At 41.7% G+C, this 25185-nt stretch overlaps 1 protein-coding gene and 1 long non-coding RNA gene across 5 annotated transcripts in view; one reads left to right on the top strand and one right to left on the bottom strand.

Annotated features, from left to right (window-relative positions):
• The window catches only part of birc6 (baculoviral IAP repeat containing 6), a 132706-nt gene that overhangs the window by 24990 nt on the left and 82531 nt on the right, over window positions 1–25185 (bottom strand). For all 4 annotated transcript variants that reach the window (XM_026190469.2, XM_080288211.1, XM_026190473.2 and 1 more), the window contains exons 61-65: window positions 24719–25052; window positions 24115–24332; window positions 20884–21048; window positions 20145–20316; window positions 446–668 (exon numbers count right to left, since the gene is read on the bottom strand). In XM_026190469.2, the coding sequence (XP_026046254.1) occupies window positions 446–668; window positions 20145–20316; window positions 20884–21048; window positions 24115–24332; window positions 24719–25052 (1112 nt within the window). The remainder of the gene's footprint in view (window positions 1–445; window positions 669–20144; window positions 20317–20883; window positions 21049–24114; window positions 24333–24718; window positions 25053–25185) is intronic.
• Window positions 9795–12781, top strand: LOC145419774 (uncharacterized). Its single transcript, XR_013901116.1, has 2 exons — window positions 9795–10784; window positions 11504–12781. It is a non-coding gene; the product is annotated as an uncharacterized LOC145419774 (long non-coding RNA).

The raw sequence follows: 25185 nt of genomic DNA, 5'->3' as shown, positions 1-25185 counted from the left end.
AGTATGTTGTCAAAAAGCTTACAGCAGCAGTGGTTGAGCTGAGCGTGCTGGATATAATAAAAAATGCACATACATTTTTTTTTTTTTTACAGAGCACAGGCAGTGTCCCTTTTGGGGTACATTTTAATGGTAAGTGTGAATACAGCTTGAGAGATAAAGAGCCCATCTTCAGCAGTATTGTTTGTTAATGATAATGAAGAACTGGGATAGTAAGGTCTTGGCTACATCCAATATTCAACTTAAATTTGTGGTGACATAAAGGATCTGATTTTTGTAATCTAAAATGCAATGAAAAAAAAGAAAAAACAAAACAAAACAAATAAACAAAAGAAGCCCATAAATGGTTTAAATAATTGAGATCACTTAAAAATTTAAAACCTTAAACTCATTAAAGCTTTCTCTTAAGGTGAAAAGAGTTATTCCCACTTGATTTTATTTGTGTCACCTGAGGCGATTGGTGTATGTGTCAACGCATGTTTTCATCTTTGCCAGCAGCATCCCAACAGAGGTTTGGCCCTCAGCATGCTCTTCGTCCTCTTCTTCCTCATCCTGGCCTGGGTCTCCAGTCAGAGGCAGCAGCAGAGGAACCAGTGCCGTGCAGGTAGAAATGGCCCTCAGCAGCTCCAGTAGTGCTCGATAGAGGGGGACGTGGCGTGCCATATCTAGAACTGTAGAGACAACGTGGATACAGCGTTACATGTTTGCTGGTAGATATAACCTAATCTAGGGTCACCATTCCCAACATCATGGTCCAGAAAACTGATTGCTGTGAAGTTGCTCACCATCTGTTCAGTGCTGCCACTATTGACATGATTCAATATTTCAGCAGAACCTATGAACAAAGTAGTGGAGTCCTTTCTGCAGCTTCCAGACACTTGTGAAGGCAAACTAATGACTAAAGACTTCTGCCCTGTAGCCTAAAGGAGATGGAGGTTTTCCAACAACATAACAAAGACTTGCATTACACTTTGTTTTGTATAACAATTAAAAAAAAAAAAAAGTAGAATTTCACAAGAAGGCAGCACGGTGGTTAGCACTGTTGCCGCACAGCAAGAAGGTCCTGAGTTCAATTCCACCATCAGGCCGGGGTCTTTCTGTGTGGAGTTTGCATGTTCTCCCCGTGTTTGCGTGGATTCTCCCTGGGTACTCCGGCTTCCTCCCACAGTCCAAAGGAACTCTAAACTGCCCATAGGTGTGGATGTGGGTGTGAACGTGAGCGCGAATGGTTATCTCTGTCTATGTGTTCACGCTGCGACAGACTGGTGACCTGTCCAGGGTGTACCCCCCTCTCGCCCTAAGATAGCTGATAAAGGCTCCAGCCCCCCGCAACCCTGAAAAGGATAAGCACAAGTGGATGGATGGATGTGGAATCTGGTTTAGCTGTCAGGGCCTCTTCTAGCTCAGCTTAGTAAGCCATTACCATGGAGATGTTGTGGGCTCTTACCGACAGAGCTGCTGCCTTGTAGCACTTATCCATAAGGCTAGACTAAAAACGGTCTGTCTTGGAGGGGAGGGATGGAGCCGATGAGGGTAGAGACGTCTTCGGGTGAAGATGGCTTACTACCATTGGCTCCACTTGCGGCATCTGGCGGAGGCTGACTGACTCCATCCCCCTTACAATCCAGCAGGGAGCTCCCCACGATGGGGTGTTTTCTCACTGTATGGCTTTGCTTTCCACGTCACCGCTATCTCATTGAGTAGCTCGGGGAAAACAGGCAACATATACTTCCCTGGGTTTTTTTTTTGCATTTGGCAATTTCTTACCATCAAAACAAGATTTTACAACCCCAGTTTGCACAGCGGGCCACAGATTGTAGACCCTCGCATCTTCGGACTTGTACATTTTCCTGCACGTCGGCATCCAGGGGAGACGGCGGTGACAATTTTTCAACCTCGCTGGTAGCTGAGGGCTTTGCAGCTCAGCGGCCACACAAACCCAGAGACCTCATGGAGCCGCAACCCACAGTGCTCAAGATCAAGCTGCAGTCCACACCACTGCGTAGTGCCAGAAAACATAAAGGCCTCTATCAGAGCCCAAAACACCCTGAAGAATGTCTTCGGTAAGAATATATGTACGACCATAAATAACAGTGAACTTGCCTAGATGCTTAGCTACTTAACAAAAAAGCTCTTTCGCCCAGTGTGAAGTCAGTCTTGTAGTTTTATTTCAAGATGTTTGAAGATATTCCAGTCTGGCTACAAGGAGCACAGTGTTTGACAATGTCTCTTTTTCAAGGTTTGGCTGCCTTCGGTAAAAGTCTGATGACAAGTAGCCACAGGAATGGAGAAAGGGATTCCGAAAGTGTTTGAAAGAGGTCGCTTGTTTTTTTGTTTTGTTTGTTTAGAAAATAAACTATTTGGCAAATGTGATTTATGACTCAGTGTTGGGCTCATTTTCAGTTATTGTTTGCATGAAGCAGCACCTTACAGAAGCCATCGAATACAAGGGTCTGTTGAGACAGTGTCAGCCTCCGCTCTTGTTTGTGGCTCCCAGACTGTTTTACATTTATATTGAAATTTCCAAGTCCTTTCTGTTCTACTCCTAGCATCTGCACAACACTGAGCTTTAATCCTTTAACCACTGTCTGTGGATGACACCTTGCAAGAAATCTCAATCCCCTTTTGATACATCTATGTAATTACTGGGGGCAATCGAATCCGAATTCCTCCTATGAATTGTCAATGTCCGGTTGTTTTCTCCAACCTTAAAAGGAAGAGGAAACCAATTTAAGCAGGCTCTACTGAATGGGGGAAAAAAAGAATATTCGAGCATCTTTTAAGCACATAAGCAAAACACAAGATTAAAATCAGACAGTTTCAGAAGGAACATAGGCAGTTAGTTTTAAAAATTTTACTGCTTTAAAGACACAGCAAAAACCTCTGTTTGAGCAAATCACATAATTTGTTTTGACACTTTCTATAAGCAAAAGTAATATTTCTATCCTTTTTTAACATGGCAAATTGTAAATAGACTGGTTCTTATACAGGGAGTGCAGAATTATTAGGCAAGTTGTATTTTTGAGGAATAATGTTATTATTCCTCAAAAATTCCTGACAGTGCGCCCCAGGGTGGCTGTGGCTACAATATAGCTTGCCATCACCAGTGTGTGAATGGGTGGATGACTGGATATGTAAAGCGCTTTGGGGTCCTTAGGGACTAGTAAAGCGCTATACAAATACAGGCCATTTACCATTTATTGAACAACAACCATGTTCTCAATGAACCCAAAAAACTCATTAATATCAAAGCTGAATGTTTGTGGAATTAGTTTTTAGTTTGTTTTTAGTTTTAGCTATTTTAGGGGGATATCTGTGTGTGCAGGTGACTATTACTGTGCATAATTATTATGCAACTTAACAAAAAACAAATATATACCCATTTCAATTATTTATTTTCACCAGTGACACCAATATAACATCTCCACATTCACAAATATACATTTCTGACATTCAAAACAAAACAAAAACAAATCAGCGACCAATATAGCCACCTTTCTTTGCAAGGACACTCAAAAGCCTGCCATCCATGGATTCTGTCAGTGTTTTGATCTGTTCACCATCAACATTGCGTGCAGCAGCAACCACAGCCTCCCAGACACTGTTCAGAGAGGTGTACTGTTTTCCCTCCTTGTAAATCTCACATTTGATGATGGACCACAGGTTCTCAATGGGGTTCAGATCAGGTGAACAAGGAGGCCATGTCATTAGTTTTTCTTCTTTTATACCCTTTCTTGCCAGCCACGCTGTGGAGTACTTGGACGCGTGTGATGGAGCATTGTCCTGCATGAAAATCATGTTTTTCTTGAAGGATGCAGACTTCTTCCTGTACCACTGCTTGAAGAAGGTGTCTTCCAGAAACTGGCAGTAGGACTGGGAGTTGAGCTTGACTCCATCCTCGACCCGAAAAGGCCCCACAAGCTCATCTTTGATGATACCAGCCCAAACCAGTACTCCACCTCCACCTTGCTGGCGTCTGAGTCGGACTGGAGCTCTCTGCCCTTTACCAATCCAGCCACGGGCCCATCCATCTGGCCCATCAAGACTCACTCTCATTTCATCAGTCCATAAAACCTTAGAAAAACCAGTCTTGAGATATTTCTTGGCCCAGTCTTGACGTTTCAGCTTGTGTGTCTTGTTCAGTGGTGGTCGTCTTTCAGCCTTTCTTACCTTGGCCATGTCTCTGAGTATTGCACACCTTGTGCTTTTGGGCACTCCAGTGATGTTGCAGCTCTGAAATATGGCCAAACTGGTGGCAAGTGGCATCTTGGCAGCTGCATGCTTGACTTTTCTCAGTTCATGGGCCGTTATTTTGCGCCTTGGTTTTTCCACACGGTTCTTGCGACCCTGTTGACTATTTTGAATGAAACGCTTGATTGTTCGATGATCACGCTTCAGAAGCTTTGCAATTTTGAGACTGCTGCATCCCTCTGCAAGATATCTGACTATTTTTGACTTTTCTGAGCCTGTCAAGTCCTTCTTTTGACCCATTTTGCCAAAGGAAAGGACGCTGCCTAATAATTATGCACACCTGATGTAGGGTGTTGATGTCATTAGACCACACCCCTTCTCATTACAGAGATGCACATCACCTAATATGCTTAATTGGTAGTAGGCTTTCGAGCCTATACAGCTTGGAGTAAGACGACATGCATGAAGAGGATGATGTGGACAAAATACTCATTTGCCTAATAATTCTGCACTCCCTGTATCGTGCTTCTTCATACCACCTGGCTGATTCAACTATGCACACACTCATACTTCAACGGACTCCTCAACTTGGGGTTTCTGAGCTACAAGCAGCGCTTTGAGACCTAAAGGGGACCCATTAACCTGATTTATTATTAGGGTTCAGATTAGCTTTGCAAATTTCAGTGTAAAATAATTTAATTTAAAATTCTTTGGAAACCACTCTTTGCAAAGTCACAGGTCCTGTAATCAGTAACCTTTTTCCCCACAGAAAACACCAAGCTCAGCTATGAAATGCTTGGTTCCAACATTTGTTGAAATATGAGCTTAATCTTAATCCACAGAAATGTGTCATGGGCAAAAGATGTACTTGGAAATATTGACATTTATAATATTTAAACTAGCGTGACAGAGATTTTAGTTTCAAAGTGAAACGACTCAACAACTACTGGATGGAACATCCATATTACACACAGACGGATTCTAACAATTTCTGCCAATCCAAAATGTGCAGAACACTCATTTGGATATCACAGCTCTCTCTGAATAAATTAATATCCATGATATCTGTAGTCTCCATCACCAAATGGAAAACTGAACAATGATGTAGAGCAAACGGCAAAGACAAGAATCTGACCTTTTGTGCTCAGCCACAAGATGAGCTGCAACCCAAAGAGGATGAACATCCATCAAAACTATGACCATTCTGGTAGTGCTGACCTGCAGTCATTGCAGCACTGAGAACAGACAATCTCCACTCTGTGTGATTTAAGGCCTTCAGAGGGCAATATGGAGACAGGTGTTTGGCGCAGCAATTCTGGATGTTCAGCCTGATTAATAGTTATCAGGCCTATAGACCTGTAGGAAAGCACCTGTGATGAATTAGTGTGGCATGTATTAGAGCTGCTTGAAACAAAAGTATTACTGCTGGATCCTGTTCACCCATTTAATCTCCACTAGTTTTAAATCAATCGTCTTACTGAAATTATGCATCCATATGTTGCATACCTCCAGAAACACAGTGATGTTAAGATGTAGATATTAAAGGCAGTCTTCGATTAAAGTCTCTTTAGTAGACAGAAGCAGTAATTTTCTCCCCTAACTTTTCAATTAACCACTGTGTTAATTTAATGCCGTACTGACAATTTTTGGTATCAAAAAACAGTGTCCACAGTGAAATACTCATTTAGATTCAGTGTTGGCTGATGCTCCTGTCTGCTTGGGGATGTGGAGTAATTTACGGTTGGTCACATACTATGGATCAGAACAGTTATTTCAGGGAAACAGTAAAATACTGTGAGCTGTAGGACCCCTTTCTTTATTTAAAAGTCCAACATTTGTCTGCTCATTATAACAAAGCTTACTTCTTGTGAACGAAGAATTTTAAAAACCAGAGTGCTCATCAATCCAAAACAAGACAAATGATCTAAAGGAGAAAATTCATGACTATTGCTTCTTTCCATAGAAGGGGGAGTCCTGCTAAAATGACACAGAATCTAAGAATTCGAGCCAAACATAATTAGAACTGTTAATTAGCCACTGTAAGAAAAACACCTAATAGGAAAGACGACATAAGAAGAAACACCTGCTCTCAAAATGTTAAAATGCAAGTACACACGCTTTCAATTTGAAGGTTTTATGCATCAAGATAATTCACAAGTAGAATAGATTTGAGACAGTTGAAAATCTTCCCAGAAGCAGACATCCCAGTAAATTCACTGCATGACCAGACTGTGCAATGGTCAGAGAAACTGGGAGGAGAAAAAAAAGCTCAGCTCAGCACATTAAATGTTACAATTCGTCACGACCTCGTGGATGGTTTGCTTAGAAGGGTTGCCATAAGAATGCCTCATCCTTCTAAAAAGAACACAGCAGCAGATCTTAGATTTGCAAAGCAGCATTTGAATAAATCACAAGACTTCTGAAACAACACTCCCTTCTTACTCTGTGAGGAAACGCGTTAGTGTAGCATGTTCAGTCAACCGTTCACACCCGGCCATACAAGAACTTCTTTCAATGCTTCTTCTACAGAAAGGCTTTCTATCTATCATTCACATTCATAATGATGGATATACTTTAGAGACTAACTGCCGATTAGAGTGACTGCCCCGGATGACCTGCTCTTCCTCCTGAGCTACAACCACCTCAGATGCTTTATTAATCATTAATGCAGAATTCCAAAGGACTCAACTTCTTTCTTGCAAGTATACGCTCATTAATCATAACATTATGACCACTGAAGTGAAGATGAAGTGTTGTGAACTGATGTAAACAGTTTTTGATCTAGCAGTGAGTTATTGTAAACAATGGTTGGGGAAAAACAAAAGACTTAAACCGCTAACTGCTACTTTAAAGTTCTAAGTTTGCTAGTTGTTCAAGTGACTAAAAAGATATCTGACATTTGCTGATCTCTTTGTAACAACATGCTCTTCTTAATGTTAGCACCCAAGGAGACAACAGATTTTGACACCTTTCATCATGAACTTTACATACCACCACAATTAGTAATTAAAACGGTCAATAACACCAAGTTAAATAACATTAAACAAGTGTTCACTGAGTCCGCTTTAATGGGGAAACAGGAGAGTTGATGCGTAGGCAGGTTGCTGCTACAAGGGACGGGTGTTGAGCACACGGGTCACACTGAGTGGGTGGCAAATACTGTGACTCAAGCACGGCTGGACAGTGTCAGGTCTTCCTGACCCCTATAGGGCAAAGGAATAGAGCGGGGAGTAGCTGAAATAGTAAGACTGTGACATGCCTCCGCCAACACACAGTCTGCCTGAGTGGACACCGTAGATAATGTGCATCAAGGAAAGTCTGTGTGGAACAACCAGAAAAAAGTAGCCTGGAGCTCTGTACCATTTTAAAGCACAGAAGAAATAGTGGCTGCATTTTTGTGCAAAAAGAATCCCTTTACAATCCAAGCTACTCAGGTTACTTAGTTTTGGGTTGGCACACACTGTGAACACAGTAACTGGGTTAGAATAAGTAGGAAAACAAAGTGCCTACCAAGAAATAAATAAATAAACACAATTCCTCGCTTCTATTTCTAACTATTGGGGCCAAGAAAAAACAGCCTCTTTTGGGTTTATGTTTTATTATTGCCATTTATGCATAGAAATTTATAATCATTTATGCTTAGAAAGTATATAAATGTTTGTAGACTGATAGAGGTTTGATCCTTAGCAGTCTGTAAAGACTGTGTGTGCCTTCCAGAGTGTTCTGGCATGCACATACACACCCTAAGGTCATGAGAGAGGTCATACCTTCTCTTCTTGATTTATACTATAGGAGGACACCTACTCTGTATCTGCATCTGCGTAAGTATAAGTGCCTTTTGTTTAGGTGGACCGCTGGACTCCTGGCACCAGCTTTGGGGACTCTTCACAGGGTCACATGTTGATCCCACACACACGCATGCCTATACGTACACACGGATAAGGTACTCTTTGTTCACATGTATGCCTGTGTAAAACGTCATATGTTAATGAACTTGTGCATAGACGTGTAACCACAATAAAGAGCAGTGCTACGAGGGAGCAGACGAGAGCAACTGGGGTCAAGCGAAGGAACGACGCTCATCACAGTTCTCTCCGTCGTGCACGAGCAATACAAAGAACTTTGCCGACTCGTGTCTTTGCTGTTGCAGTAGAATTGTCTCGTTCCAGCGGTGGGTCTGTGCTAGACAGACCCACCAGCCTCCTTAGATAAACATTTTTATTCATCAAAGTTAGTTACATGAATAAATTAGCAATGATTTCCAAACTATGACTAAAATGACAACTAAAAGAAATTCATAATTATCCCAGTTCATCATGTAATTATCCTACATCCCACCTCATAAATAAGACAAAAGATTCTTAATCAGACATGATACCAAAATAAATAAATAAATAAATAAAACCCAGCAGAAACTCCTTATTTGTTACAAAAATTCACCTTTTTGATGTTGATGAAGTATATTGAGATAGACTCTTTTACTTATAACATTCTGTTGTACCTGGTTACCAGGTAAATTAAATACTGCTGAAGCCAAATTAATTCAGTCTTAAATTTAAGGTCTGATAACTAAAATTAATTAATTTAACGTTAATGTATCAACTAATGTTTAAGCAAACATATCCCATACATAGATGCAATAAATGTGTGCATATGAACAGAAATGAAACAAGAGCTTAAGAGAGGATTGAAGCAGAAAAAGCCTTAACAAAGCAGACTCCTCTAGTCTGCATGCCTACACATTCCTTGGGCAAGATCCTGAACTCCAAGCTGCTCCAATCCATCCACTAGACTGAGTGTGTGCACAAATGTTCAAAAGTGCTTAGATAAAAGTACTCTATAAATGAGTGTGACTGGATTAACAAGAAAGCACCTTGAGTGCTCAATTATGTACCAGTCACTTTACCATTTAGTACAAGCTAACTAACTGAACACATAGTAATTGAGCCCAACAACACTGACCTTCTTTTCCTTTATTAAAAAAAATATCACTAATGGTTTTCAATGGTGCTACAGGAGGACTGGAAGATGACACATAAAAAAAACGTATCAACATCAAGTTTGTTTTAAGGTAGTAAAATATTTCATAGAAGCATAGAAAAAGGTTACAGCAGAGTGAGGAGGTTCTATCACAAAATAAAGGGGGAAGTTAGAAAGACAAAATAGGCAGGCTTGGTGTCCGTTTCAGAAGCCACTGGTTAGAGATGAATATATCTAACTGCGTGCAGACCCCCACATCTTTTCACGGCCTCATCCTCTTTGTCCTCCAACCAGTCACATCCATCCTTTATTTCCCCACCGCCTTTTATTGCTGCCTCCTCCTCCTCAACTCCTCCCCTCTCTGCAGGTCTTCCAGAATAACAACAGCTGATGACGGGCACGACTGAACTCAGCCGAGAGCAGCGCAGAGAGGCTGAATTTGCCTCCTTTTTGGATATTTGTCTTGTGTTTTGCTAGGTGGTAAATGAGCGAGTGTGTGCATGAGTATATGTACTCCACCAGCACCCACAGCAGTGGAGGGAGGAGACAACTCTAAGCGTGAGCGATGTCGTCTCCCCCCTTCCTCCTCCTGCTCCTCCTCACTTCCTCCCTCCCCCCTTCTCTCGTTCTCATGCTTCTTCCAATTCATTGCCATGGACATCAGGATCCGTTCTCGCTCTCTTGCCATCATTCTGCTTGATTATGCAATGCATAGTCCTCCCACGATGACTAACTGGTGTTGGAGAACCGCCGTAACAGTGCTGTCACTGGTGGTAGGCGCGCATCCATAGTGTCATATCGATTGTCTGACACCCCGACTGCTTTTGGTTTTCTACAGAAATCTGCTCCATGGGAATTTACAGCTTCTCCTGCTCCTCTGGAATATCACCTGCCACAGACTGCTAATTTGGGGAGCTGCATGTTCTTACCAAGCTCAGAGGAAGCTTGGTGACAGAGAGACTTATCAGTTCATTCAGAAAAAATAATCACATTGCTTGCAAGGCTTTTTTTTTGTTTTGTTTTTTTAAAGGCATTCATTTCTAATAGAGGCCAGTAGAAAATTGGGGAGAGTGTGTTACAGCATAAGGTGTAGGCAGGCAGGGGGGTTTCAGCAAAGCCGTTACAGGGAAATCAAGAGAAGGAGCAGACGGTCAGTATAGGAGTAATTCAGGGGAGGTGGGAGGGAACAAATGAGGAGAACCCCTCTCCTCTCCACTACGCAGAGGCTGCTGGTGCTTTAGCAGCAGCAAGGCAAACCTGCTGATGAAAAAAAGGAGAAAAAAAAAACTGGCAAGACAAAGGGGGAACTTAATCAGAAGGGAAGTTTGTGGGTAGGGTTGTTGAACTTGACAGGTGGCGCTATAAACAGGAGAAGGAGACAAGTGTCACAAGGAGGTTTTCATTGGAAGCGTCGCTGAGCACCGAGAAGCTGTCGTGGCATCGCCGTCTCTCTCCGCCACTTGGTCTGTCGCTTATAGGCACTGGAACAGTCTCTACCCAGCCTCCCCACCTCTTTTTTTTTCTCCACATGTAGAATGCCCTTAAAGCCATGGTTTTTCTGTGAGGACCCAAAAAGCATGCCGGATGATGATGTCTTACACCTAAGGCGCTTTAGGGTAAGCCACTTTCCCCTTCCTACCCTATTGCTTTTGACTTATCTGAATTTAAGAATAATTTTCCAGACTTGAAGGGAAAGAGTGTGAATGTTATTCTATTATAAACCCAAGGATAGAAATATCCTGTTCATCTTTCAGACAACATCGTTAGCTCCTAATTTTTACCTTCTAAGACTTATCCATAGGGAAAATGGGAATTATGCTCAGAACAACTACTTCAAGGAGCCTGGGATAGGGGGGATTATTAATTTAAGACCTATACAGAGGAGGTGGGTGTAGCATGCTCAATCTTTAAATCAAACTTATTTTAACATGGAGAATGCCAATGAGCATCATTGCTAACAATTTAAAAGCTTCATTCCAAGTAATCCTAAAATGAGGCTGACTAAGTGCTGGCTCCTAGCTCACAACTGAGGAGCTCAGCTACAATCTGTAGCAGGTTGTAAGAAGCAGTCTTCAAAGACTAATCTCCATTCCACTCTATGCAGCCATTGTTGTATTTGATTCATGATTAATTTTCCTGTGGCTGGTGGGGTGGGAGAGATTATGTTGGCACTGCCTGAACCAGGGCTGTTTGAATGTGTTTTTTGAGCAAAAACTAGCAGATTAGTAGTACAGTAAAAAGGATGCAGCTGAGCAATGAAAAGACACCCAATTATGATTTGATGTTACTTTCAGTTCTTGTCTGACACAGTCCCCTTCACTTCCTTTCATTCCAGATAAGTGCACCCTTGCCAGGTTAGGTGAATAACAGCACCATGGGTACTACAGTCATCACCCTTGATGACGTGCGGGCACTGGAGCTCAAGGAGGAGCAGGAGGAGTCCATACTGGCCATGCTAGGCATCATTGGCACATTTCTTAACCTGTTTGTAATCGTTTTTGTTTATATCTACACCACACTGTGACATACCAAAACTGAAGAAAAGGATTTCTAAATCAGAGAAAATATGCCAGAAAAGCTGAAGTGAGCAGTAGTGAAGGACGGGGTTAATTAGAAAGCCACACATGTTGGAGAAAAAAGTTTGAAATGAAAGTCTATCCCAGAGAGAGGAGAAGGGAAATCAACAGACTGGTTAAAGATGTAAACAAACAAGCCATATTGCCAAGCCACAGCCATGAGCCGACAAGATAACAAAGGGCTGGGAGACATGGCAGGAACAGGACTAGGCTGGAACCAGGGTATGCCAGATGGACATCATCAAGCTCCCAGCCAGGACTGACTCCCCCGTGTGGCCCAAGAGGAAAAACAAAATTTCCCTAGATCAGATTTTTTTTGGACTGTTGTACTTACTGGAAAGAAGTGTTGTAGAAACCCGATATATTTTCTCTCTTTTTAAATTCAAAACTTTGGGGAGCATAATTGCTACTTGTCTGGAAGGAGTTCTCAACAATATGATTAAAGGCAAAGTCTATAAAGTGACAACTGGAAGCTGCTTCTGGAAACACTGCTGGTCACCTGTAAGTCTTCAGGGCCACAAAATGTGTTTGATTCAGGGCCCTTACAGTAATACAAATACAGCACTCTTCCTAAGCAATGTGGCTATACAACAACTTCCGACAGACCTGCAACTTCACATCATGTGTACCACAAATTCACACTATACTGAGGTGTTCTAGAAGTGCTTCCCAAACCCCAAAAGTGTGAAACTATTTTTGATAATACACAGGTCTTACACAGAAGTCACAGTTGCAAGACATTAAGGAATGGGATCAACTTGTAATTAAACTATGTAGTTTCCATTTGAAATGGGGCTTATGCTCTATATTCTTTCTTCATCTCTGTCCATCTTTGAAAGTCGGTGAGTGTGAGTAAAATGTGTCAGGTGCAGAGGGATCGCAGAGGTCTCTTCATTTATTTGCTCATATTCATTTAAGGGTAGTGTCAGCAATCATTTTCCTGTATTAAAAAGCTTTTGATAAATATCTGAATAACGTCTAGATGTATTGTGGAATTGGGGGACATTTGAACAATAAACACCCAAGAATAACAATAAGAATGAGTTTCCAGCCTCATCTGTGAAAACCCCCAAGGTGTTTGCGTAGAAGGATTCGTGTATATAACTTTACATGAATGGGATCTAATTACAACAATGATCACTGGTGGTGGCATCTTACGTCTCACCTTTGCCCTGATCCACTTCAAAGTGCTCATCTACCCATTTTAACTGCAAGGAGGGAAGCGTGTGGTAATAGAATCTACAATTCCACGGGTGAGCAGTGATAAACTGCAAATTCACAAATCCACAGGGACATTGTGGTAATGAATGAAGGTGGTGCTGTGGCGTATTTAGCTTTCACCTTGTACTGATGTCAATAATATGCCTTGTGATGTAGGAAATCCTTGAAGTGTGTACGGGTTTGTATAGGGAACAAAAGACTTTCTGTGCACAAGGTCAAGCATTTCATTCAAAAACATAGTTTTCCTTAGCCTGCTGTGAAAAAACAGTTAAAACAAATGAGTGGACAAACTGTGAGGCCTATGCATTTGGAAAACACAAAGGAACTGCTTTCTTTGCCACATGATGAATCACTACCGACCATTACTCTCCTACATTATGCTAATGTTTAATCAGCAGGAATGATGTACCAAAATGGCCATTAACTGCATACAACATATTTTAACTTTAAATCATATCTGTTTGAGACAAAGCAAAACTGGAATTAAGTAGTAAGGTGGAGGGGACATGTGTCATTTCTATTTATGAAATGGATTCCAGATTACTTAATTCCAGTTTTGAGATGTATGCAGAGATGGCAAGGGGGGCAGACATATTTTAGTTCAGGGGAGTTATAAAAAAAACAAAACAAAACCTCGTAAAAGTTGACAGACCAATTTAATGTCTTTAGTCAAGTAAAAGTCAAAAACCTATGACCTACAGAAGATTATCTTGATGGACAGGCTGTGATTAGTTGACCTGTGCTGCTGCTGCTCTGAGATTTACTGCTCATTAAGGATATACAGTGGGGCAAAAAAGTATTTAGTCAGCCACCGATTGTGCAAGTTCCCCCACCTAAAATGATGACAGAGGTCAGTAATTTGCACCAGAGGTACACTTCAACTGTGAGAGACAGAATGTGAAAAAAAAAAAAATCCATGAATCCACATGGTAGGATTTGTAAAGAATTTATTCGTAAATCAGGGTGGAAAATAAGTATTTGGTCAATAACAAAAATACAACTCAATACTTTGTAACATAACCTTTGTTGGCAATAACAGAGGTCAAACGTTTACTATAGGTCTTTACCAGGTTTGCACACACAGTAGCTGGTATTTTGGCCCATTCCTCCATGCAGATCTTCTCGAGAGCAGTGATGTTTTGGGGCTGTCGCCGAGCAACACGGACTTTCAACTCCCGCCACAGATTTTCTATGGGGTTGAGGTCTGGAGACTGGCTAGGCCACTCCAGGACTTTCAAATGCTTCTTACGGAGCCACTCCTTTGTTGCCCGGGCGGTGTTTTGGATCATTGTCATGTTGGAAGACCCAGCCTCGTTTCATCTTCAAAGTTCTCACTGATGGAAGGAGGTTTTGGCTCAAAATCTCACGATACATGGCCCCATTCATTCTGTCCTTAACACGGATCAGTCGTCCTGTCCCCTTGGCAGAAAAACAGCCCCATAGCATGATGTTTCCACCCCCATGCTTCACAGTAGGTATGGTGTTCTTGGGATGCAACTCAGTATTCTTCTTCCTCCAAACACGACGAGTTGAGTTTATACCAAAAAGTTCTACTTTGGTTTCATCTGACCACATGACATTCTCCCAATCCTCTGCTGTATCATCCATGTGCTCTCTGGCAAACTTCAGACGGGCCTGGACATGCACTGGCTTCAGCAGCCGAACACGTCTGGGACTGCGGGATTTGATTCCCTGCCGTTGTAGTGTGTTACTGATGGTGACCTTTGTTACTTTGGTCCCAGCTCTCTGCAGGTCATTCACCAGGTCCCCCCGTGTGGTTCTGGGATCTTTGCTCACCGTTCTCATGATCATTTTGACCCCACGGGATGAGATCTTGCGTGGAGCCCCAGATCGAGGGAGATTATCAGTGGTCTTGTATGTCTTCCATTTTCTGATGATTGCTCCCACAGTTGATTTTTTCACACCAAGCTGCTTGCCTATTGTAGATTCACTCTTCCCAGTCTGGTGCAGGTCTACAATACTTTTCCTGGTGTCCTTCGAAAGCTCTTTGGTCTTGGCCATGGCGGCGTTTGGAGTCTGACTGTTTGAGGCTGTGGACAGGTGTCTTTTATACAGATGATGAGTTCAAACAGGTGCCATTCATACAGGTAACGAGTGGGGGACAGAAAAGCTTCTTACAGAAGACGTTACAGGTCTGTGAGAGCCAGAGATTTTCCTTGTTTGAGGTGACCAAATACTTATTTTCCACCCTGATTTACGAATAAATTCTTTACAAATCCTACCATGTGGATTCATGGATTTTTTTTTCACATTCTGTCTCTCACAGTTGAAGTGTACCTCTGGTGCAAATTACTGACCTCTGTCATCATTTTAAGTGGGGGAACTTGCACAATCGGTGGCTGACTAAATACTTTTTTGCCCCACTGTACATAAGATGTAAACAGATGTTTCACGAGCCATCTTTGCTTAGACTCCAGCCATTATCAGTATACTGTTTACACTGCCCTTAAACTAGATCATATCAAGTTGCATAAAGTTAGAATTAAGTGAATTAAAAAAGAAATCTAAGTATCATCTAACCACCTAACAGTAACCATTAGCAACACAGCCATTGTGCACCAATTCAGAACAGTGCTTTACTATAAACTCACCACAGTATGACAAGCTAATCAATTTATCCTGCACATCCTCCAGATGTTGGATCTTCACGATCTAATACACAATCTAAATTGGCACCATGACCACAATTATGGACATTTTCAACCAAAACACTGTTCCAAATCGTTTCAACCTAGTTAACCTCAACTCCTCAGTATAGCACTATAAATGATGAATAAATTATGTATTTGCATCTTTAATGTTTTTGTATGTGATAATCCAGTGATACACAAATAATATCGTATTTTGTGTGCTATTGTTCATCCATTTAGGATCAAATCAGTTTAAAGGTCTGAAGGCTCACACTGATGCCAAAAATCTTTCCTCAAATGTGTTAAACCCTAAAGTTACAAGCCTGTTTTGAAAATATGAGGAGTAAAAAGAACAGATTTGTGTAAATACTCGAGTACAATTAACAAGGTACATTGTCAGTTCCCACCTTTGGATATTTAAAACAAATCTTCCTCTTACTCATTGCAGTGGTAGGCACTGTAGGACTGCAATCTTCTGGACAGATACCTCTAATGTTAAGCCTGGAATTACACTTCCAGTTTGGGAGTTATAGGTCCTAATGCTCCTAATCCCACTGGGACCACTTAGAACTTAACTTTCTAAACCTGTTCCAGTGGTTCCCGCAGTCCTTGATGCTTCTCTATTTTCTCGTGCTCCTCCTTCCTGATGTTGTTGTCTCATCTATCAAACCTACAGTCTTCTGCATCTTCTCAACCACAACTATGTCTGGTTGGTTGGTCACAGCTGCTTCTCTGTGTGAAGGTAGAAATTCCACTGACCGTCGCCCTGTTTTTAATTCATCATCACCTTTAGTGGTGTCCCATATTGGTTCGATTGGGGCTTGAGGACTTCTAATCTCTATGCATCACAGATGTTCTTGGACACTATAAGCCACTTGGTTGTGCCTCTCAGTGTACATAGTCCCAGCTCACATCTTCCATCTTGCTACTATGTGTTTGATAGTCTCTGGGGCAGTCTTGTAGCAGTCTTCCTTTCTACCATGCTCAGAACACCTCTGTTCTGTCCTTCCTAGCCACTGGTAAGATTGATGTCAGCCACTTCCCTGTGTAAGTCAATGGTACATCCCATGTGGCAGATTAAAACCAACCAAGGCCCTGAAACCAACTAATCTTCACCCTCAACCTTTCAGGTACTCGCATAGCAGCGCCCTTATTTGTGCAGTCAAGCAATCAAGGAGTGCTGTTAGCTTCCTCAGCTAGTACGAGTCATTTTGGGTTCTGGTGCTGTTCAGGTCTTTATTCTGGAGACTCGTTGTTTCTGCTCTGGAAGATTGCTATGGTACGCTCAATTTCAGTTCTGGCTGTGTCTTCCATTGTGAAATTGCTCCCTTGTAGCTGAACATATACTCTGAATGGATCTTTGGCAAGCAGGCCATTCATTCTCTTGGGCTCTGCTTCTCTGGCATTTCTTCAGCCTAGTGGGCAGAGTTTCGCAGTTTTTGGTTCTTCAGTTATCGAAAACTTGTTGTGTCTCTTTTATATTCAAGACATGACCCAATTTGAGCAAGCATTTGGCAATAGTGGGAAGGGAAAACTCCATTTAACAGGAAGAAACCTCAGATAGAACCGAGATTAGGGAGGGGCACAATCTCCAGAGAGACAGAACAAAAGACACTGCAGAAGAGAGCCAGAGATGAAAAGTAACTAATGATTAAATGCAGACAGGTGTATAAACATACAGTAAATGAAATAGGTGAGTGAAGAAGCAGGATAGTCCAGAATGGGAAGCTCCCAGTAGCCTATTGCAGGGCAACAAAAGGAGGATAAAAGTTCAAGACCCCAAGATCCCTCACATTGTTACTTGAGGCCAAGGTAAGGCAATGCAAGTATCTTTTTTGACACCAGGAGCAAAAAAAACAAACAGCTGAATTATGTTAGTGTTAAAAATTCTGAAACAAAGTATGTTTTAGCCGAAAATATGAAAAATCTTACAAATATTTCAGCTATATTTAATAAATTGTCTTATTGAAAAAAAAAAAGGTTTTATTTTTCAAAAAGACATATTTTGTGTTTTGGACCATGCTGTATTTAAAAATGAGATGACAATGAATTAAGTGCTCCATCTCTCGATGTGTGTCAAAGTGCCCGTTATAAATGTTACCTCGAGCCAGTTATCAGATTTGAAAGAGGCAATGAAGGCTAAGGTGTAGAATGAAGAAACTTAAACTGCCAGTTAAGGATACTACAGAACATGGCTAAAAAAAGAAACAAAAATAGCAACATTTTACTAAAAGCTTCACAGACTAGAGTATATTAAAAAAGGACGCAAAATTTCTATGGGACTGTATTTTTTCTTGTGCGCGTGCAGTCAATGTGATGCTAAATTAAATAAGCAGAGCATAGACAATAATGTTAGAGAAGGAGAGAAAACCAGTGTTCACTACAGTCAGCTCTGGTCAGTCATTTATTCACACCTTGGACCTCCTGGCCACCTGGCTTTCATGTAAAAGGTGGTCCAGCTGCTCCCAGCTTCTATTTGGCAGGACACACCATGATTTCAATTAACTCTAATCAATGTCTACTCAACACATGACATTATACCTATGTGCTATTAAGCTGGGTGATAAATATATCAGTTTTAAAAGTATTACAAAGGACATGCTTTAACACAGCATGTGGAAACACTTGGATTTAAACACACGTCAGAGGCTTTTACCAGATAATGAGGAGTAATTACAACACTCACAATGCTATTTATCAGCTGTTATTTAATTATGAGACCAGGGGCACATTAATACAAGCCAGCATGCATGCTTACATACTCCTGCAAAGTTAAACAACCAGCAGCATTAGGCACACACAGGTAGCATACACTCACTGTAACAGGCTCTGGGATGATACTAGCGCTTTACCAGTCCCTAAGGACCCCAAAGCGCTTTACACATCCAGTCATCCACCCATTCACACATGATGTGTCGCCATCACCAGATGCCCAGGTGATGGCAAGCTACATTGTAGCCACAGCCACCCTGGGGCGCACTGACAGAGGCGAGGCTGCCGGACACTGGCGCCACCGGGCCCTCTGACCACCACCCGTAGGCAACAGGTGAAGTGTCTTGCCCAAGGACACAACGACCGAGACTGTCCAAGCCGGGGCTCGAACCAGCAACCTTCCCATTACAAGGCGAACTCCCAACTCTTGAGCCACGATCGAGGATATAAGCAGTGGGCTGACCTAACCTTAACTGTGCAGCACCGTCTACATTCACTTGCATTCATGTATATATTTATCTGCTTAGCACTTTTACTTTTTGAAATTGGAGTTCTCTCTTTGCTATACAATATAAAATTACTCTAAAGTCCCTGGAATCCAAGATTTCATGCCAAAGCTGTAGCTTTGTCTTCTTCTTTGCAAGCTCCTTTGACTTTGTCTTCAACAGTATCCCTGCTAGACTCTTAGGTATAAACAACAACGAACACGTTTAGCCAGTGAGCATACAGCTATGGTTAATTGTGTAAACAAAAACTTTAAAGTGGCATATAGGTGTTACTTTCTCTCTGTGTCCACAGAACACCGAGTGTTAAGTAGCAGACTGCTTTTCTGATTTTTGCTTCCCAGGTTGATAGCAATCAGTTAAATTTATCATTTTTGAAAATTGGTCTTTTTTTTTCTTTTTTTTTTAAAAATCTGCCCACAAACACAAATGCCAGAAACCCTTCAGGAAATTGATTTCATGATGTTTTCGAGTATGTAGAATCTAAATAATGAAACATGGAGCGGTAAGACTTCTTAATGACAGATTTCTAAACACATACTATAGGAGCAATGATAACCACAAACTTATCAAGCCTATTGGAAGTATGCAGCTTTCTGCATTTTTATAGTGGGCAAGCTAGATTCAATTACAGGATATTACATTGTGCTTGTCACAGACTTACTTGAGTTGATCAATATTCTCAGTGAAAAATGTAAGTTACTATCAAGCAGACAGTAACTTACATGTTACTTTTGGTAAGATGCATACCAGGTCTCAGCAAACAGACTGTAAATAAAGATGTTATGAAGACTCAAGGTGACTTGAGCCGTAAACTATCCCCATCTTGATGCCTAATAAAAAGTGAAATGTTTATTTTCATTCTCGTGATTGCATTCTCAGTTGTTCTATAGTTCTGTGTCATTAATCTCTTACAAACTCAGCTACCATCACTTATCAGCAGTCTCTCCTTAGAGAATTTAACATGTTGCCTAAAGGTCTGTGTCATGTTTGATGTAAACCACAAAAGTCCTATTTCCTTTGTGTGGGTAAGCACTATTCATTTCAGTGAATAGAACGAAAGATCTAAGGGATACAACATTATTTTTACAGATAACCCTTTCATGTCCACTTCAGTGTGACAGGAGAGTCATCTTTCTTGCTTAGTGTTTATGGTAGAAATTCCTACGTGATCACTCTGTTGAGCTGAAATATACAGAGGTTCAAATCACTTCTCCTCAGCCAACCGGTGGGGCCTAGGAATCAAGGCGCACAGAGGCTAGATCCGTCTCTCTGTTGGTCATACTCATCACTTGCAAAGACATGGGCCCTACCTGAGTCGTTGCGTAGGTAGGAGGACATGGCGGGAATGAGGCAGGACTGGCTCAGCAGCTCTAGCAGCACTGCTGGCAGTGCTGAGCTGTTGTGAGCTCTGCTGGCTGTTGAAGAGGCATCAGCAATGTGGCAGCCACTTGAGCCTGCTGGGTTGATATAGCTTGCCAAGACCTAGTAAAGAAAAACAAATGCAGAATTAAAATTTACCCTTTATGAAGAAAAGCGTTCATGTGACCTGCTCTGGATGAGGGCGAATCCATGTTTTTGATCACTGTGTGTCTTCAGATGTCCCTTCCTACACACCACAACTGCCAGGATGATAAGCATACCTCTTTATTGGGAATCAAATATATGCACCAACTGTATTGTTGGGTGCTCATCTCTCACTATGACAAGGCACAGTAAGTAACATCAAAAGAAATTAAACATAGCTAGATATGATACCTTTGCGTGGTTCATGGTTCAAATGAATCCTTACTCATCTTAAATTGAGCATTGCTGCAGCCCTTTTTTTATCCCCTGCCCGAAACAAGCCGTTTTAGTTCCCTGCCCTCCATTTAACCCAGCTGTCTGCTCATTATTTGCGTCTTGTAGTTTGGTCAGTCTGTTGAATTTGAATACTATAGTGCAAGTTCACAAAAAAATTAATGGGTTCATTTATGGCCCATGTTTCATAGGGAATACCAGGCAAAAATAACCCACCTTAAAAAAAAAAAAAAAATGCTCATTTGCACTTACCTGGAGTAGACAAGTGACATGCTCTTCCTCTAGCCTTTGCTTGGTGAGGGCCTGCTCTACGTCCCAGCCTGACGCTGTAGATCCAGTACCAAAACCCGTTCCTTTAGCCCAGTACAGCTGTTGCTCCTCACTGGTCCCCCCACCATGGCAGCTGGATATCTGTGGCTGCCACACACACACACACACACACACACACACACACACACACACACACACACACACACACACACACACACACACACACACACACCAAAGATTTTGCATTTTTACTTCCCTTTAACAATTATTAATGAAATTCAGGCGTAAACACTGTTGCTGCTTTTTCATCACGTTTTATCATGTATTCAAAAAGGTCAGAGTTGGTTGTGGCCTACATAGAAAGCTGCCATAAAACATTTGTGATGGTCACATGGAGTCAAACAAGAAATGAGTCAAAGGAGCAGACAGAAAATTGGTCCCTGAAGTTTAAAGTTAATGTTTTGTTCAATTGTCTCTCATGTTTAAAACACAGTGTCTTATCTCACACCAGTGCTACCACTCCAGAACATGGGTCTCAGGAGATCAAGGTCAACCACTGCCAGTGTGATGCGTTTGGCTCAGATTTGTGTATTCACACAGTCCCTGAACAAGCATGAGACCGGACACATCACCACCACAACAAAAACAAGGCAGGTCTGCTTCAGGAACCCAGTGACAACACCTCCACTCAGGGGGTGAAAAACTCATAAGCTCATATGCTTTAGCTAGATATGTTTTAATTTTTTCAGTTTGGTGTTTGAAACATGATAAGAAAACAGGTCTAACTGGTTTATTCTTTTTCTGGGATACCAAACCATTGTTGACTCTGTTCTTACGCCTCTCTTTGAGGCCCCTTTAATTTATAAAAATTAAAAAAAAAAAAAAAAAAAAGCGCTGAAGACCTACACCTGAGATCACAGTAACTATGATTTCAGATGTGACCTCTGCCATTCACACTAGGAAAACAATCATTGATTTTTCCTACACATTAACACAAGCTGCCATTAAATGCATACAAACACAAACCAGGCTCTCTCTTCCCGACTTTATTTAAAAGCCCATTGATGCTATATTGCTGTCAGAATGGTTTGTAAATTGCTCTACATTTGTATGTAAAGCACATCCTTAATTTTTTTGTTTCAAGAGCTAAACGTCCATATACTTTGCACTTAGGGCTGTGCGATATGACCAAAATCTCATATCCCTATATAAGACATCTATCGTCCCGATAACGATATAAATCACAAAAATGTAACATTTTCTGTAAATTCTGTCAATCTCGGGCAGCTCGACTTGTGTGAAGTGTTTCCAGCTGGGCGTCGTGTACCTGGAGTTGAGTGTTTTAACAGAGGCATGAAACTATACATTTTTAGACATAAGTTGTAAAGGCTGCAGTTTTCTTTGAGTATTTATTACACAGCGTGCTGCGGGGAAAGCCTGTTCTAACGTTTGAGTCTAAGGTTTATTTTTTAGCACCTGGTGGCTCTTTTTTAATTCTCATCTGTAAACAATCTGCTCTTTCACGTGATTCAGTTTATTTTGAAAAGTCTCAACAGGATCTTAAGCTTTATTTTGAAAGATTTATGCGGAAAATAAACAAGCCAACACGTGATGGTTTTACTGTCGTTGTTGCTGACGACAACACATAAAAACCAATGACTGCGATCAAAACAATGAAAAAAATATTGCCATAAACGGTTTCTTTTGCGACACCACGAAACAATAGCGTAAAATGAAACGATAGACGTTTTTATATCGTCATCTGATATATATTGTTATATCGAACAGCCCTATCTGCACTTCTTCAGGTCATAGAAGATGTGCAGTTAGCAGAGTCAGGCAAGTCGAGGTGAGGTACTACCCGTTTCTCGGATGCACAGCCTTTTCTCCCTGCAGCTGTTTGTTTTTTATCATTCACTATGAACAATTAAGCCATTTGCCAGGCAAAGGTACGCTAAGGAAGCCGTAAGTAAAGCAGCAAGACAGAGGGTCATTAATAACGGCAATCGTTTTTATCCTCAGTTACTCCATTACTGCCAACAGCAAAACACTCAGGCAAAGTGAGAGTAGCCAGTGGCATGAAGCTGGGTTAGTCTGACAGAAGTAAGAAAATGACAAGAGCTGGACAGGACTCTCTTTTCTTAGACATCTCACAGGCTGGTGAAAGGTTCAAGAAATGATTCACAATGCAACACCGACAGGAAGCTGTCATCAGCCACAAATTTAAAAGAGCCAAAATGTATCATCAGGTAGGGCTGGGCTATATCATACCGTTCACGGTAATACCGGTAACTTTGGGCAACGATAGGAAAATGACATATCGTGATAGAATATGGGTAAAACGCGCATGCGCAGTGCCTTTGTTTACATACGCACATGGCGGCGACGCCGAATGAGAAGAGCGAAAGCGGATCGTTGAATGAAACAGATGAAGCTGAACTGGTTTGTAAAAATGCTGCAGCTTCAGTGGTGTGGAACTGGTTTAGCTTTCATCCGTCAGATACACAACAAAGCACTATTTTTGGTAGCGCATGCTAGCGGGCCGTCGTTATTACCGTGTTGTTTGGAAAATACGGCACACTTAAAATCAATCCTTTGATTTTTCTGAAAGTCGACAGAGCCCCTTATAATCCCGTGTGCCTTATGTTTGAATCCTGGTTGTGTTTGCTGACCTCGAAACGATTTTATGTACACGGTGCTCGAAAATCTGTCAAATGTTTTAGTACGACTTTGCTAAGCTACGAAGCCGCACCACTTGATAGATTGTCGGAGCATTACGGCTTTCATAGGCAGGAGCCTCGCGGAGTGATACGTACTGTGCTCCAACATAATATTACCGTATTGTGTGTGTATAACTTCTTTGAAGTTTTGTGGATATTATACATGGTTATGCTGAGGATATGTCGGACAGTTTCCACTGGAAATGCCTTTTGGTTAAACTGTCAAGGAATTTGCACTGTTACGTTTTTATATAACTTTAATGCACATAAAACAGCTGCTTGTTTAAGTGAAAATACATAGATTTTTTTTTGCACTAATAAAGTTGTGGAGTTGTAAAGTGTTTTGTCTAGTGTCAATTATATCGTCAGTTATATCGTTATCGCAAAATTTCAAATGTATATCGTGATAAATCTTTTTGGTCACATCGCCCTGCTCTATCGTCAGGGACAATTGACGATTAGAAACAGAATGTATGTGTGATATGGGTCATACCTCAGAGACGCTGGTATTGGCATTGGGGTTGCGAGGGGCGTGGTGGCTCAGAGCTGACAGACAGGCTAGAATGAGGTGGATGGCACCGATTTCCAGAGCCATGCGACGCAGAAGCACACCGTCGTCTGTGGTCAGAGGGGTGCTGCTGAACAGTGCTCGCAGGACATGGAATGGTAGTGTGGGGAGCACGTTGGCTGATGGAGATTGCAGGATGTGACCTAAGAAGATGTCAAAGCAGACACTCAAAATAAGAAGGTTTTGATGCTGCTTTTATATTTGTTGTTTAGATTTGTGTTTTAGTCGATTAAATCACACATGAACAATCCATTTTTATTTTACTTTTCTTGAAGGGGGGGGCAAAAAGGAAAATAAGACACCGTGCTGACAAACTCTCGCTGGTTAGAAAACACAGTAAATTTTATATTTTAGTCAATTGGGGACAGACAGGAGAAATAGCTGTGTGCAAAGGATCTTTGCAAGAGCTTTCTTTCAAATAGCTTAGCAATTCTCAAACTTTTTCTGGCATTAAATACTTCCCAAGCTAAAAGTTCAAAGCCCAAGGTGAATTTCAGTGCGGACAGCTGTGACGTGTTTTCAGACTTACTGCCTTCTCCATCGTCTGTGACACCCAGTACCAGCCGCAGCAGACACTGGGCATGTTTCCTCTCCTTTAGCAACACCTCTGCGTAACCTGGCAGGCGCAGGAAGAGGCCAAAAGCTGCCAGTGAGTGGGCAGGGATGGGCGACATGGTCTGCACTGAGGATGATGACGATGAGGATGTCTGGGACTGTTGTTTGTTGATGGGCGGTGGCTCCGCTGCAATGGACTCTGGTGCCTCATACACCAGCTCACCCGACTGCTCTATGGTCACCCACTCAAACTGGTCGCTGTCCTTGGGCTTCTCCTGTGTGCTGGAGGGAACCACAGGAGCGCTGACCTGTGAACAACCGCAACGACGAGTAAAGGCTCAGCGAAGGTGTGAAATGCAAGACAATGCTGACAGGTGAATTTAGGAGACACACAAGGCTCTTTATCAGGGCAGGTAAGCTCAAAACATTTGTTGTGAAATA

This window comes from Astatotilapia calliptera, chromosome 13 (assembly GCF_964374335.1).
Source record: "Astatotilapia calliptera chromosome 13, fAstCal68.1, whole genome shotgun sequence".
In the NCBI taxonomy this organism is placed as follows: Eukaryota; Metazoa; Chordata; class Actinopteri; order Cichliformes; family Cichlidae; genus Astatotilapia; species Astatotilapia calliptera.
Note: the sequence above shows the minus strand (reverse complement) of the source record. Positions and strands in the feature narration are given on the sequence as shown.